The sequence below is a fragment of the Syngnathus typhle genome, linkage group LG7 (assembly GCF_033458585.1).
Source record: "Syngnathus typhle isolate RoL2023-S1 ecotype Sweden linkage group LG7, RoL_Styp_1.0, whole genome shotgun sequence".
Taxonomy (NCBI): Eukaryota; Metazoa; Chordata; class Actinopteri; order Syngnathiformes; family Syngnathidae; genus Syngnathus; species Syngnathus typhle.
In genome coordinates, this window is record NC_083744.1 from 15569362 (window position 1) to 15584246 (window position 14885).

Genomic DNA, 14885 nt, shown 5'->3' on the forward strand with positions numbered 1-14885 from the left:
CAAATCAGGATAGACTTCCATGAAAATACCTTTTCCACTTTAAGCGTTCTGACAGTCCAATCAGGAAGGATTTCTTCAGATACTTTTGAAATAAGGATGTCACCAAATACTGACATGGGCTTGTTGTCCTCCGGCCAGTACTTGTGACAGCGAATCTAGAACGGGACATAAAATGTTTTGAAATGGAAAGATTTGTGATCAAGTCTACGGAGTGTGATATTAACGCACTCGGCCTTTTTCATGACACCGCGTGAGCATGGCGATGGCGCGGGTGCCCGTTTCCCAGATCATCTTCCAAAAGTCAGCCACTGTGTTGGGTAGAGGACCCTGGGTGGCGATGAACTCATTTGGACACAGATAGCCCTTTGGCGCAAAAAAAAAAATAATTAGACCAACGGAAAAAAATGGCTGCATTGTTAGGTTGTCATCAATTGATACTCACTGAGACAAAGCTGGCGTTGATGTAGTCCGAGCCCGCAGTTCCCGGTTCTGACAGCAGTTTCACTCGATTGTTATTATCTGGATACAACATTTTCAACAACTGGAAATTATTGTTTGTACAATTCTTTTTTTCTAATCAACTGAAGACTTCCTGTATGTATACTTTTATATACTACATGTTTTGTTTCTGTCTTAAGTACTCACAGGGCTTTATATTGGGAAACCGGTTCTTGGATTTGTTCCAAGGCAAGTCTGCGTCCGTAGTGGCCAGGTCCTGAAGTAGTTTGGGCAGCTCCTGACAAGGAAAAAAAAGGGGAGTGCAAAGAGTCCAATTTCATAAATGAACAAAAATCTAATTCACTTAGATTTAACGTCCACCTACGGAAAATTCCTCCTGGAATTTGGCATTGTCGTTATTGCACAGATCCTCAACGTGCTGGAGGAAAGACTTCTTGTTGACAGGCCTTGAGAAAAATTCAAGTGAGGGACAAACCTTAGTTACTCGAATTTATTTTTTCGCATGATTTTCTATCACACATGCAGACTCGCATGAAAACTAAATAGCCACAACGTGAGATAACCTTCACAATCTGTATCCTATTTATAACGGTGGATGAAACGTGGCGAGTGTGTGTGAGAGTAACACTTCCGTACAGAGAGCAGCACGAAACGCTGTGTTGGGATGCCGCAGTCACTGTCAGCATATTATTCATACACATTTATATATTATTTATGCAGGGCGACTTACTTGAGCGATTTCCTGTAGCTGAGAAGTCTAGATGAAAATAGATGGAGCAGAAAAAAGAAAAAAAAAAAAAAAAAAGCTTAATCACAACTGCGTCAGAGCTATTTCTGCACAGAAAATCCTCATTACAAGAAACCAATTTATTTTGTCTGCTTAAGTACAGGAGCTTTATTCATTAACAGTTGGAGACGGCAAAAAAATAAATAAAATTATATATATACACACACACACATATATATCTATATATGTGCGTGTGTGTGTGTGAGCTACTGGTGTAAGGGGCACAACATAAAAAAAAAAAAGGGGAAACACTTACTGGATGACGTATATTTCCTTCCGTCTGAAGAAGAAGGACGAATACCTGGTGGGTGGTAAAAAGTGCTGAGTGTCTGAAGCTGACTACACAAATAGCGATAATAATGGCACCTCAAAATTTCACTGTGCAACGTACATAATATGTCTTTTTTTAACAAGACCAGCATGAGTTTGACTCAAAACTGTTCTCTTAGCACATTCCAAAAATCATTTAAAGGGATTTCTCAGTGATTGTTGTATAAATATTTGAATGCCGACACGTGCACATTGTTGCCATGCAGTATTTAATCTGCCCACCGTTTGACTTTTTCTTGCTTCAGCTCCAAGTCTGCCACAGCAATCAGCTGATCCAGTTTACACTTGGTCTCGATGATTTCCGCTTCTCGGGGGGAGTACGTTCCGCCCTCCTTCTTACGCTGGTGGATCCTGGCGAATTAGGAAATAATACAATCGTACAATCTGATTGATTCTGCAAAATCAACTGGGTTCTCCTCTTATTTGCATTTTTTATCATACATGATTACAGTAATCCTCTTTGGTGAGAAACCCTAGAACATTTACCAACAGAATCTGCAGACCGAAAGGATTATGCTAAATCCGTCATTCAGAACATTTTACTTTTACAATTTGTCCTTGCTTCTGTATTAGTAGTATATTTCATTTTATTCCTTGTCCGATATACTTCAGGAACATTAAATGCAATAAAACCTACCTACCTCTGCTATTCATGAATTGTCCTTGTATTTTCTTTTCTGTCAGCCTGAGTGCTTTGACTAGTTCTTGAGTTTTTTGTGGACTATTCAACAAAAGGCGTTGAGTGTTTCCATTTCCTTACTTGACGGACACACAGATGATGACAATCAGCAGCATTGCCAAGAAGAAGGAGAGAAGCACACCCAAGATGATCTGCTCGTCTCTGCTCAGCAGCCCATAAGCTACAGGGAAAGAAAAGGAGTGTCAAGCATTCATTTTGGATCCATTCATTTTCTTTTTGTGTATTCACAGGTGCATCTCAATACATTAGAATATAGGAGAAATTATTTATTAAATCATGATGATATTACATTGATGATGATGTGTGTGAGAGCCAGCAAGGCAATTGCTGAGGTGCTGGCTCTCGATGACGTCAGCATTTTTCTGTCCTCTGATTGGCTATAGCAAAAGCCAAGTTAGAAATCAATTAGCAATATTCCACTATATTGAAATGCACCCGCACCTGTATATTGTGTGTGTGTACCTGCAGTTTTAATATGGTCAGAATATTGGGAGTCAGTAAATTGTCCGATGATGTTGGTTGCTCTGAATTTGAACCTGTTGAATACACACAAATTAGTTTTGATTGTGATTTATTAAAAAAAAAAAACATGATGGAACACTCACACATAGACAGTGTTGGCCTTCAGAGGTCCGTTACACAACGGGTCCGTGTGGTTCTCCTGCATACACTCGTCGCGCTCTCCTATCACATACGTCTCCGCCATGGTGCGATTGCGTCGGAGGCTTTCGGGTACCCCGCGAGTGTCCCCCGGACACGGCGGGTTGGGGAAGCCCTGGTCCGTCACGTACGGGCCGGGGTGTTTGAAAAAGGCGTTCCTCCAGGTCGTAAGGTTTGCGGCATCCTTCACTGTGACATGATAGAATGGGAAGCATGAATATATTTTTTTCGTGCTTTTGTCAAAGTCCAACAGACTCCAAGTGACATTTATGAAGACTGTACCCCCTGACTCAGCCACGATGACCTGAATTTTTGCAATTGGCCCGTTGTCGTCACTATAGAAACACGCCGGCATGCGGATGGTGATACTCTTGTGGGTAACCATGGCAACCCCTCTATGGCCGAGCGCTGCCTGGGGTCTTTGAGCGGGCTTGGCCGGCGCTGCAAAACGTTAAACTAAAAAAATCAGCTTTATTGAGTCACACAAACACACACACAACCACGTGTGCATACACTGAAGCAGTATTCCCCAATTAAATTTAAGTCAACGTACCCAATTTGCATTGAAATATTCTTTTAGCAAACCACAAAACAAAGATATGACAAAAAGTATTGATTCTGAAAAAATGATGATCTTCTATCAACATTTACAAATCAAAATGTTTTTTTGTGCCAGGACGGGATGTGCTTCAAACCGTGACAGAAAGCGTGCTCTTCCTCAAGGCGCACCCAGATGGGAATTCAATTTAGAAGTGTCAGAAGTAGACAGGCTCGGGCAAGCATGCCCCGGCCATAAGTGGGAATTGCCGTACCTTTGATTCCGGTTGTTATCTGGACGTGCGGGCTGGGTGGACTGCGACCGGCGCCGTTCTTTGCAGATATCTACAAACAAACACATTGGATGAGCGAGAACATCATGTACAAAGACCAATTGTGGGTTTAAGTTTAACAAGGTTGCTCAAATGACAGATAGGCAAGATGGAAACCAACACACAGTTAAACGGTAATGAATAGAAGCTCCGCCCCCTCACCTGAATACTGTAGTCGTGACCACCTTTCAGGCCGTCGATGACGGCAGTCAGCATGTCGTGGTCATTTTGGGTGGTATTCAGGCTGACGTTTCTCACCAGGAGCTCTTTCTCGTAGACGTACACAAAGTAGGACGTGATTCTTCCGTTGGGTTCTTCCGGCGGCGTGAAGGTCACCTTGACCTGGTTTACTTCGTCCGGGATGATGGAGACTACCACGTTCTTCGGTGGGTCTTTAGGCTCTGCAGACACAAATGCTTTTATTGTCTATGTACAGTACCTGTGTGTTGCTTCAGTCATTTGTTTCATCATATGTATTTTCAAAATTTGAAATCGACCAAATTGTTGGTTATTGGGAATTAATTACGTCATTCGGGATTAGCTTCTGGAGGATAAACAGTAACTATTTTTGGAACACATTTTTTCCATGCTTAGTTTTTCTTGGCTATGTTATTACGTTAAAGTATATTTCAGATGATCTTCCATTAAATCTTACAGAATGCATTAGGGATTAGAACATTTTTATATTTCTAAAGCCTAAGTAATCCTTGGCTATGGAATTATGGCATTTTTTCCCCTTATTTATTTTTATTTATAGTACTATTTCCGTCATTTTTTTTCTTCCAAATGGTCCGCTGTGGAATATATTTCTCATTTATCATACAAATGATTAGCGCTGAATATTTTGTTCCCACACTGAAAAAAATGCATATAATCAATGCTGTATAAAGTCCAAATAAATCATTTGATATGGTGGAATGTGCAGTAGGCTACAAAAACTTCTCAGCAGTTGTTTTTTTCCTCTCTTCAAAACTTTCCCCACTCACCTTCTTCTAGCGTTTGAAACACAAAGGGCCCAATGGCCTTCCCGTCCACGGCGGCGTTCTCTACAGGGCCGGTGAAGGCGGTGACCATCACGGAATAAAGCGAGAACGCCGTCAGGTTAGTTACAACCACCGTAGTCAACTCCCCTGGCGCTCGGATAATCGAGTAATTCAAACCGGGACCGCCCACCTAACAGCGCAGGAGTTGGAAATGTCAGTAAACTGTCAACAGCAACTTTATCGGAGAAAAATCACCTGCACGAGATAGGACGTCGGTCCGGAAATAATATCCGGAGGGTCCCAGTCAATACGAAAGCTGCCGGAGGTAGGTAGTATTCTGAGATCACGGGGAGGGGCATCTGGGTCTGACAGATAGACACACACATCATTACATAAACACTCCCCCCCCCTCCTTTTGCCATTGCTGCTTAACTCATTAATTCCATTCCCCCAGGAACTTCTAATTTCAAAGATTAAAGAGAAGCATTACAGCTGATTACCGTTGCGTTGCATCAACGCAGAAATGTTAGGAAGAATGAAAACAACAGTTGAGTGCATGCTTCGATGGACGCTTTGGCTGTATTAGCCTTAATGTAAATACAAGTAATTAATGGAGGCACATTTGGTCGAGCTATACCAATTAAGGGAATCTATCCGTTTCCTACTAGATACTGTCTGTTCTCATTAAGAATGCGGGTGATCTGGAGCCTATCCCAGCTGACTTGAAGAATGAGGCAGGCTAGTTTGTGTTGTGATTATTCTTACTGCCTGCGAGGGTTTGCACATAAATCCACTCGGTATATTCTCCAACTCCTGCATTGGTCACCGCTGCCACTTTGAAACGGTAGTGTCGATATTTAGCCAAAGGACGGAGCGTGAAACCCGGGGCCGCTTCCGAAGCGTTGACCGACACGGTGACGCTTGACTCCAAGCAATCCGAGGCCGGTTCTTCGGCGGGGATTAGGCTGTCGGGTTCGCATTTTGTGTCAAGCAACTCTGTGACCAGGCGGTACTCTTTGAGCAGGCCCGGGATAGAAAGCGGAGGAGTCCATTCCAGTGTCACGTTGTTGGCCGTGACTTGAGAGACGGCGAGGAAGCGAGGGGCAGATGGAGCTAAACAGAAAGACCAGGATTAAGGATTAACACCCACTCTTTGGAGTTTTCAATTCTCCGAAGGATTACATTACCTGACTCGGAAAGCGTAGAAGCAGTGCAGTTAATTGGTTCCCCGGATCCCGCTGAGTTGACCGCCGCCACACCGAGTATGTACTCCTGGTCCGGCGGCAGTCCAGTCACCGTGAATTCTGCTGCGTTGGCCTGGTACGAGTCCAACTCCATTACAATCTCATAAAAAAGGATCTGCCCGTTGGGGTTGAGCGGAGGATCCCATAATAACTGAATGGAATCCCAGGTGACTCCTGAACACGACAGGTTCCCCACAGCTTCTGACACTGCAGGCACAAAAAGCAGATATGTTGAGCTTCTAATATTAGCTCGAGTAATGATTCATCTTTGTCTCCCAAAAGAGGGGAGGTACACTTATTTGATTCAGACGAAACCAAGGCGGCAATTGTATTAGTACAGAACATTATAGATATCTAGATAAGCAAATACACACAATCTTTTAGCTCTTGCTGAAACTAACATATCAAACATGAGTTAAGCTAGTTTTAAAATGAGTAAACATTTACCTCAAATGACTGGGGGGAAAATGCAAATTGACTTGAACAAGGAATTGTTAGAAATTTCTAATTGACAAATAGCCCTGTGTTGTATAAACACATGAAAATATTAGAAAAGACAATGTAAAGAAATAAACTGTTTTTGTTACTGTACGAATTGTAGTACGAGTATTTGGTTAGTGAGTGATGGAGCAGGAGTTGGATTGGCTGGATATTTCGGAGAGAGCATCTGGGGATCATTGTTCTCATTTTGTATACTGTGTGCGTTTGATTCATTTGGTTAAATAAATAACTGAAAGTCTATCAGCGACTCCGGCGCTTCCCGTGCACATGCATTACAGTACTGCTATTTTTTCCCCGCTTCACTCAGGCGACGGCTAATAGCAAGTGCTATTTTCCTTTTCTTATTTCCATTTTCCACTCAGTAACTACATTTTGAAAAAACGAACAAAAAATTATTCTCTTACAGAAAAAGGGAAGAGCATAAAATTGTTGCATTGACATCGTGAGGTGTGTTTTTGCAGATATTTTCCAAAATTATTCTCGTCTTTTCTTACCTGACTCGTTGGTGGTGAATGTCACCGGGCTGCTAAACTGGTTGCCATGGCCTACTCGCGTGTAACTGTAAACACTGATCTCGTAGGACCTATGGGGCCTGAAGCCGGAGATGTACTCAGTGGTTGATGGACCGGATGAATTCTGTAATAGTGCACACACACGTTAGTCACCCAATCCTGATTACTTGCTGATGATATCTTATTGTTTGCGCACGTGCGGGTGAATATAATGTTAACTTCCAGTGGCATCTGGAGTGTGAAATTAGAGCCACTAATCCATGCAACACGTGTGTCTTTTTCCCGAGTGCACTTCCATGTTTTCGTTATTACGGAGAGGGCTTCCGGCGTGTGAAATTGACGCTACCCGGTGTGTGACGATGTGTGTGATGAGTTCTCGGATCCGGAAGCCGTACTGCAGGACCACCCCGTTGGGCTCCAGAGGAGGCTCCCAGCTCAACCACACCGACACGGCCGTGTGGTTGAAAATGGTCAAGTTGCGGGGAGGGGACACGGGACCTGAAAACACAAAAAGTTATAAAGTAGTTGCATTATTAATCATTTTTCAGAAATGAAAAGTGATATATCTACTTTTTTTTCATATTAAAAAACTAAAATAATTACTCAATTGCTCTTTTTCAACACTAATGAAGGACACACACGCTCACTTACCTCCCTCATCAGTGTGCAGCATTAATACGAGCGCTGGCCCTGAGCCTTTACGCGTCGCGGCGGTGATGCTTAGGTTATAAGCCGTGTACGGCAGTAGATTGCTAAGTGTGAAGGAGCTCTCGGGCGTCTGCATGATATTTGATCCCCCCGGGCCAAACAGCGTGATGGTGTACTCGGTGATCTCCCCGTTGGCCTCCAGGGGACGCTGCCACGCCACAGCGATGGAAGATGACGACAAGTTCGCCGCCGAGACCAGCAATGGGGCGGAACTGGGGACTGAGGGCAAAAACACGTATGTCTCAAAAGCATGAACAATGCATGGATTGTGTCTTTGGACTAACCGTCGTCATCCGTCCTCAGGTACATAGTGCTGGTGTGGTTATGGGCGGGGCCAGCACCGGTCGCCGGGGTGACGGTCAACACGTAAGGGAAATACTTTCGAAGTTTGGTGAAGAGGAAGACGTTGTCGGTGGTGGTGCGCGTGATGGTTTTGTTGACCACGGGAGGGGCTTGGTTGGGTGTCACGGGGATGACGCCGGCTTCCCGCAAGGTGAGGATGTAATGGGGGCGGCCGTTGGGCTCCAAGGGAGGGTCCCAGCTCACGATGATGGCAGTGGAGCTGAAGATTTGAGCGGTCAGGTTGTGGACCGAGTCGGACGGCACTGAAGGGAAGACGAATGGGATCGTGTTACATTCCAATTTTATTGAGCGACACTGTTTTTTTTGTACATGAAAGGGGACATATGGAAAATTGAATATGTAATAGCGTGTATAAAAATAGTTGGGATGCTGTTCAGAATTTTACTAAATTGTGACACCATTATTCTTATTTACATGATGGCTATGGCCGGGTAACGCTGTTAATCACGCCAAAGCAAAAATGTCAGCAAGAGCTGCATTGATTTTTGTTGTATTGGCAATTTGGCACTGATAATTGCAGTCTATCCAACGCTCTTTTTTCCGACCCATTGTGACACAACACCTCGTTTGAAGACCCAGATACCAAATGCAAAACCTGCTAATGTTAGTACGATACCTGGGAATTCTAAATATGTCTCCTTTAATGTGAAGGAGTCAATCATCATTTGTCACATTATAGCAGGAGTGTTGCGCTGAGCAGGCAACAATAGAAACATATGGAAATGTGCGATAGAGAACAAAAGAAGGGAAATTTGCCTTAAGGGGAAAAAAAAGGTTGCCAAGACAATACTCATCCTGCATGTTAAACCTGAGAAGAATGGGAAGGGTAAATGGAATAAGATCAATGAGGGAGGGGATTGAGGTAGGGCACGAATGTGTGGAGTCAGTGCCGAGGGGGGAGCGAACCCCCCCGCTGGGCTTGGCTGAGCGGCAGAGACAAGGCGGCGTGGTGGTCCGCTGCTCGGCCGAGAGTGGAGCGGCTAGATCACAGGCAGAGATACACAGTCAGTAACCAGGCGGCATCATTTCAGGAGCATTATTTATTTATTTTTTTTGGCCACTACATGCCTGCTGGATTGAGGCTAAAGCACTGGAAGCCATCTGCACTCTTTTTCATAAAATCACATAAAAACAAAGCCTCCTCACAGCAGGGTTCAAGTGAATATCACAGGCGTGCGGGAGAATGCCCGTACCCATGGCAACGGCGGCACGAGGGCAGCGTGCGAAATCCCGCTCACGAGACCGGTCAGCCTTTGCTATTCGTCTAACATCAAGCGCTTTTTGCACTCTCGCTTTGTTCTAATCCCACTTAACTTTCATCCTGCTAAGTGAAAGGAAATACAAACTGGTTGTCCTCGGGACAAAAAAAAAAAAAAAGACAGTTTGCTAGACGGGGAGTTATCTCCTTTCACAGAGCAGCCTGAGCTGAGTTTTTATGTCATTTTTTGGGAGGAGAGTGTTGAAAAAAGTGTGCAGACGTGGCCTCCAGTGAAACTACGACTAATTTATGTGCTCATCGTGAGACTGAATTCAAAAGCCGTAAGGATAAAGATAATGCGCCGTGTTGACGAGACTATTTTTTTTCACTTAAATCAGCTCTTACAAGACTGTGTATTCCTTATGTTGCTTATCTCGGTGTTGGTGTGTAAGGGACTGACCGTCCTCCGGTAAGAGCAAGGTAAGTGGCTCGCTCCAGACTCCTCCATCCCCAAGTACAGTACTGGAAGTCATCCACACTGTGTAGTTAGTGCCCCCAATAAGACCAGTCAGAGTCCAGGACAGGAGAGTGTCAGGTGATACAGGAACAATCAAATCTGAAACCGGAACTTCCTGTAACAGGACAAACTGACATGAGTGGTAGCATTTTTTTGACACTTAATTTTTCCTTGGGTTCATGCGTCTCACCTGCTTGGCCACAGTGTTGTTGTGAGTGTAGTAAATTGTATAATGAACGATAACGATCCCATTTGGTTCCGTGGGTGGATACCATAGCAAGGTTACAGCGGAGGTAGTGATGTTTGCAAAATTCACAATCCGGGGTGGTTCAAGGGGCTCTGAAGGACAAATGATGATCAGAGACTGCAAATGGGTTAACTGCACTCGCGTTCATCTGTTACCTGCGTCGTAGATAATGTAGGCCCTCATCCCTCCGTCTCCCAGCCTGGTCCAGCTGGAGACGGATACATTGTAGAGACTCTCAAGGTCCATGTTAATAATCACTGACGTCTCAGTCGCATTCTGCAGCAGATCCATTGTCTCGTTCCTAGAAAAGACGTTCGTTAAACACTTTTGTAGTTTCGTCATTGGACAATGCACAGAAACTCACCACACTCTCACGACGTAATAGAGTATCTCCGAATTGGCTTCGAGGGGCGGTTGCCAGGACAACTCTACCTCAGAGTTGGATAACTTCCTGGCGTGGAGAAATTGAGGAGGCGTGTCTGGAGCTGTGATGTGGGAGAGAAACTGTCCAGTCATGTAACAACAATACAATCAAGAGAGAAACTGTGGCACTGGACACTCGTGGGTCTTCTGGTGCTAGAATTAAAACAAATGGTTAATTGTCGCCGACCTGATGGGGCAAGAAAAAGCACATGGAAGGAAAAGACGCAGAGAAGAAGTAAAGGAATTAAGACTCTCAACTTGACCCCTCCCCATCAGTCCATCTGTCCATCTCACCATCCTCCAGCGTAGTGATGTTGAGCGGCTCCGTGCTGAAGTTCCCCGGCCCGGCCCGAGTGTGCGCCTGCACCGTGACGCGATAGCGCGTGAACTTCCTCAAGTGGGTCAGGTGCAGGAAGTTGATAGGGGAGGTGAGGTTGAGATAATGGGTGGAATTCCACAACTCCAAGCTGTAGTGGGTTATGATGCCATTGGGCACCAACGGAGGCAGCCAGGTCACGTTCACCTCGTTTGGACTGAGCGACTCGTAAGCGAGGCTGTATGGAGGACTGCCCGGCACTGGAAACAAAACAGAAGATTCTGTAAGGACTGATTCGAACAGGATTTTGTTGAATTTTCCATAAACTCACCATCCTCCCCAGACAACACAAGTAAATAATTCGAAGTTTGGTTGCCATGGCCGAAACGTGTGAAGGCCATCACAGAGACGTTGTAGTAGGTGAAGGGCCTCAGGTGCGTCAGAGTGACTTTGTTGCTGGAGGTGTTCACTGAATTGGAAAACGACCGGTTCTCGTAGAGGATCGTGTACTGTTGGATCACACCGTTGGCTTTCTTTGGGGCGGACCAAGTCAAGGTGGCTGTTGACGAGCTGGTGTCCACCACCGTGAGGTTTACTGGAGGGGAATCCGGTTCTGAGGGGAAAAATGATAGCTCATATAAGAACGCGCTGCCATATTGAGAGACCAATATTTGTCATTTTAACATTAAAGGAAGCAAAAAACTAAGAAAATGAAGGTAGTCAAATGGAAACAAACATTTCCATTTAAAGAAAAAAAAGAAAATGCTTTAAAAAAAACCAACTAACTGACACTACATGTTACCTTTATAAAACTAAACTCTGATTCTCATTTTTATGAATTTTGGGGTTTACATTTCTTTCAGTATTTCTGTATATCCGCACTAAAGAGGGAAACTCAAACAGTCATTTGACAATTGTAGTTCAATTTGTTTTATTATTCCATTTGTTATTTTCTAAATCTTGAATGGGACAAATACAACACACATACCGTCCTCTAATGTGAGAACCAAGATGGCATCTTCCTGGGATAGCAAGCTCTCGCCCACAGCCGTCGACGCCGCGACGTGGAGCATATAACCAGTATACTTCTCCAAATCTACAAAGGGTATATTTCCAAATCTTAGCGTGACACCTGTGTCGAACTGTGTTGCCGCGGGGTAAGCGCGCTACCTGTTATCAGTATGCTGGTTGAGTTTGTAACCCACTTCAGACGCTGATCAGTGTTCAGCGCTAGACCGTAGACAGTGTAATGTGTGATTCGTCCATTGGGGTTGAGTGGCGCCGCCCAGCTCACAAATATGGAGGTGGAGCTGATGTTTTGGTAGGAAAGTTCCAATACTGAGCTGGGGACTACATGACACCAATGGTATTATTGTCATGTAAATCTAAATACAATTACGGCAATTGACCTTGCTCTCGGGTCTTCTCGGTGATGTCAGCGGCCGGCCCTTCGCCTACTATAGTGGAAGCGGCGACCCTAAACGTGTACTCGGTGAAAGGTTCTAGGTCGGACACCAGGTAGTAGAGCTCGTCCGTTGACAGGTCCATCATCTCCTCTCGTACGCTTACACCTGCACGGATAAATAAAAATGATTTAGGGCATTGCGGTCTGGTTTTATTTGAACAATGCAGTATTTATTTCATGCTTTTTTTTGGTGAGCAATTTCATTAGTAGTAGTAGCGGCTGCACCTGAACTTGCAGAAGCCACGGCGTGTGCTGTGATAGACCCCTGACGAGTGGACGAGCGCAAGGTGCCCGGGGTGTGAGTGAGGCGGGACGATTCGGCGGTCACGTCGTCATCTGGCGTACTCAGCCAGGGTGGAAGCGTAACAGGCGGGACAGGCGTAGCGGAAAAAGCTATGGTGGGAGGCTGAAATGAATGGTAAGTGTCGCTGGGTGTCTCTGTGACCACGAGGGCGACAGAGGGGTTAAAATTCTGGTCAGTCTGAGCGTCGGTGTTTTGCTCAGCACTTCTGAGGTGAGTCAAGCTGAAGGAGGTGATGTCGGTAGACTGCGTGGGGTCAATATGAGCAGCAGTGGAGGTCTGACCCAGCTCAACGTTCCTCCTACGCCGCCCATTTTGATCGGGGCTGGGTGACTCGTCTTCATAGGAACCAGTTGTGGTGGCATTCTGTGGAGAGGAAGTTTACCGATAGACAAGTCACAAAAAGTAGTGTCCATTTTTTTCCAGTATTAGATCATTTTCAGAGTCCCATAAAGGCACAAAAGTGAACCTTGGATATGTATTGATCCACACTGAAACGTTAGAGAGGTGCATTCAAAAGTTTAGACAAGGTCAGATTGAGTACCCCAGTAAAGGTTTTAGTTCATGTTGGTCTTATTCTGACGTTCCACCCAAAAGCCAAATTCACCCCAAGTTTTTGTTGGTAGGTTTTGCAGCCATTTACCAGCTCTCCTACAAGGGTGATGTCCTGTAACAGCGTGTCGTTCAGCAGGACCTGCAATCTGTAATGAGTGATTGGACCGTTGGGCTGGGCCGGAGTTCTCCAGTTCACACGGACTGAAACAGCATCCTCAGCAAACGCCACCAGGTCCTGGACAGCGCTGGGCGCTGCACCCCCAATACAACAAGGCAACCGTTTAACAAATCGTGACAAATGAGACCAAATATGAGCATTTTTTTTCTCTTGAGAACAAACTCAACAAAGGTTGACATATATTGACATACACAAACGTCGTCACCTTCAGCCGATGTCCTCACATCATTCCGAGCCACCGGACCGACTTCTCCGGCCGCTTTGGCCCCCACCTCCACAGAGTACTTTGCGTACGGAGCTAAGCCGGTTAAGGAGAATCGCATGTCCGCTGTGCTGTTCTCGTACAAGTATCCTACGAGCAAAAGACACAGTCAAATTACATTTCACAAATGTGTATTCACGCAGAGTCAATATGCACTGACCCGTAGGCCCGTATAGGAAGACTACATAGGTGAATTTCCCAGTGATGATATTGGGAGAGTTCCAGGCGAGGGATATGGATCGAGACGTCACGTTGAATACGGAGAGGTTTTGTGGAGCATCTTCTGGGGCTGGAGTGCAAAAACACAAACCAAAAAAAAAAAAAAGTAGAAAAATAAAACAAGACAGGGCATTAAATCAGAATTGGGCATTTGGACCTGTAGTGTAAATTGAGCCGATAAAAACTTTTTTTTTCTCCCCGCCCTACCTGACTCTGGCATGCGGACCATGGTGGAGGCGATCTGTCCCTCCCCGTCAGATGTGAAAGCAGACACTTCGAAAAGATAAGCGGTGTAAGGCCGAAGCTGATCCACCCCTACGGAGATGGGCACGCTCCAAGCGGCCGCGGAGGGCACGGCCCCGAGCGTGTAGGGCGGAGACACCGCCGTCATTTCCAAGGGGCTGACGGTCGCTCGAGACAGAATTTCCGCAGCGTCCTAAACACAGGCACAAATGGGACTGGTATGAACCAAATGATTAAATTGGACTTAATTGATCCCAAATGTATTATATATTCACTCCAAATGTTTGTTCATCAATCTATGCCGGCAAAGTATAATAACAGGCAGAACAATTTGAGTATTTATAGTAGTCGCGTAATGAAGCTGCTCAACTTTTTCGTTTTTTTTCATTTTTCACAAGTTAGCTTAATCATGGTTGGAAAAGACTGATCTAAAAATAAGCAGGTTCGTTTTAAAGGGCGCACATTGCAGTGAGGCAGCGCTCCCATCATGATGTCCTCGGCGTTGACTTCCAGGTTGCGCACCGTCTGGCCCGTGCGAGCGTGCTTGGCCTTGACGGAAAACTTTGTAATGAGGCCGTTGATGCGATGTGGCAGGAACCACTTGACCAGCACAGAGGTGTGAGTTTGAGCAAAGGCGGTCAGGTTGGTCACCAGTCCTGGAGCTACAGTCAACACACACAAACACACCATTGGACTGGTATCATACTTCCATTTCTTAAATGGAGAATTGTGTGTGTGTGTGTGTGTGTGTGTGTGTGCGCTTACGGGACTCATTGGTCTTTGTGTAGACAGGTTTACTAAATGGTCCCATGCCAGCAGGCGAAGAGCCTGCCACCTAAAGACAA

General features: G+C 45.2%; 1 protein-coding gene across 1 annotated transcript in view; it reads right to left on the bottom strand.

The window, feature by feature from the left end:
- The window catches only part of ptprq (protein tyrosine phosphatase receptor type Q), a 39214-nt gene that overhangs the window by 19347 nt on the left and 4982 nt on the right, over positions 1-14885 (bottom strand). The window contains exons 8-45 of the mRNA XM_061282651.1: positions 14806-14875; positions 14503-14702; positions 14005-14233; positions 13739-13867; positions 13522-13668; positions 13227-13390; positions 12508-12949; positions 12227-12388; positions 11988-12167; positions 11806-11913; positions 11149-11430; positions 10796-11077; positions 10443-10563; positions 10234-10379; positions 10022-10170; positions 9775-9946; positions 8038-8358; positions 7697-7972; positions 7392-7543; positions 7028-7169; positions 5976-6239; positions 5554-5901; positions 5044-5153; positions 4792-4978; positions 3968-4206; positions 3749-3818; positions 3219-3377; positions 2882-3125; positions 2739-2812; positions 2337-2436; positions 1799-1927; positions 1503-1547; positions 1190-1216; positions 824-905; positions 646-736; positions 443-519; positions 229-363; positions 30-155 (exon numbers count right to left, since the gene is read on the bottom strand). Coding sequence (XP_061138635.1) covers positions 30-155; positions 229-363; positions 443-519; positions 646-736; positions 824-905; positions 1190-1216; positions 1503-1547; positions 1799-1927; positions 2337-2436; positions 2739-2812; positions 2882-3125; positions 3219-3377; positions 3749-3818; positions 3968-4206; positions 4792-4978; positions 5044-5153; positions 5554-5901; positions 5976-6239; positions 7028-7169; positions 7392-7543; positions 7697-7972; positions 8038-8358; positions 9775-9946; positions 10022-10170; positions 10234-10379; positions 10443-10563; positions 10796-11077; positions 11149-11430; positions 11806-11913; positions 11988-12167; positions 12227-12388; positions 12508-12949; positions 13227-13390; positions 13522-13668; positions 13739-13867; positions 14005-14233; positions 14503-14702; positions 14806-14875 — 6381 coding nt within the window. The remainder of the gene's footprint in view (positions 1-29; positions 156-228; positions 364-442; positions 520-645; positions 737-823; positions 906-1189; positions 1217-1502; positions 1548-1798; positions 1928-2336; positions 2437-2738; positions 2813-2881; positions 3126-3218; positions 3378-3748; positions 3819-3967; positions 4207-4791; positions 4979-5043; positions 5154-5553; positions 5902-5975; positions 6240-7027; positions 7170-7391; positions 7544-7696; positions 7973-8037; positions 8359-9774; positions 9947-10021; positions 10171-10233; positions 10380-10442; positions 10564-10795; positions 11078-11148; positions 11431-11805; positions 11914-11987; positions 12168-12226; positions 12389-12507; positions 12950-13226; positions 13391-13521; positions 13669-13738; positions 13868-14004; positions 14234-14502; positions 14703-14805; positions 14876-14885) is intronic.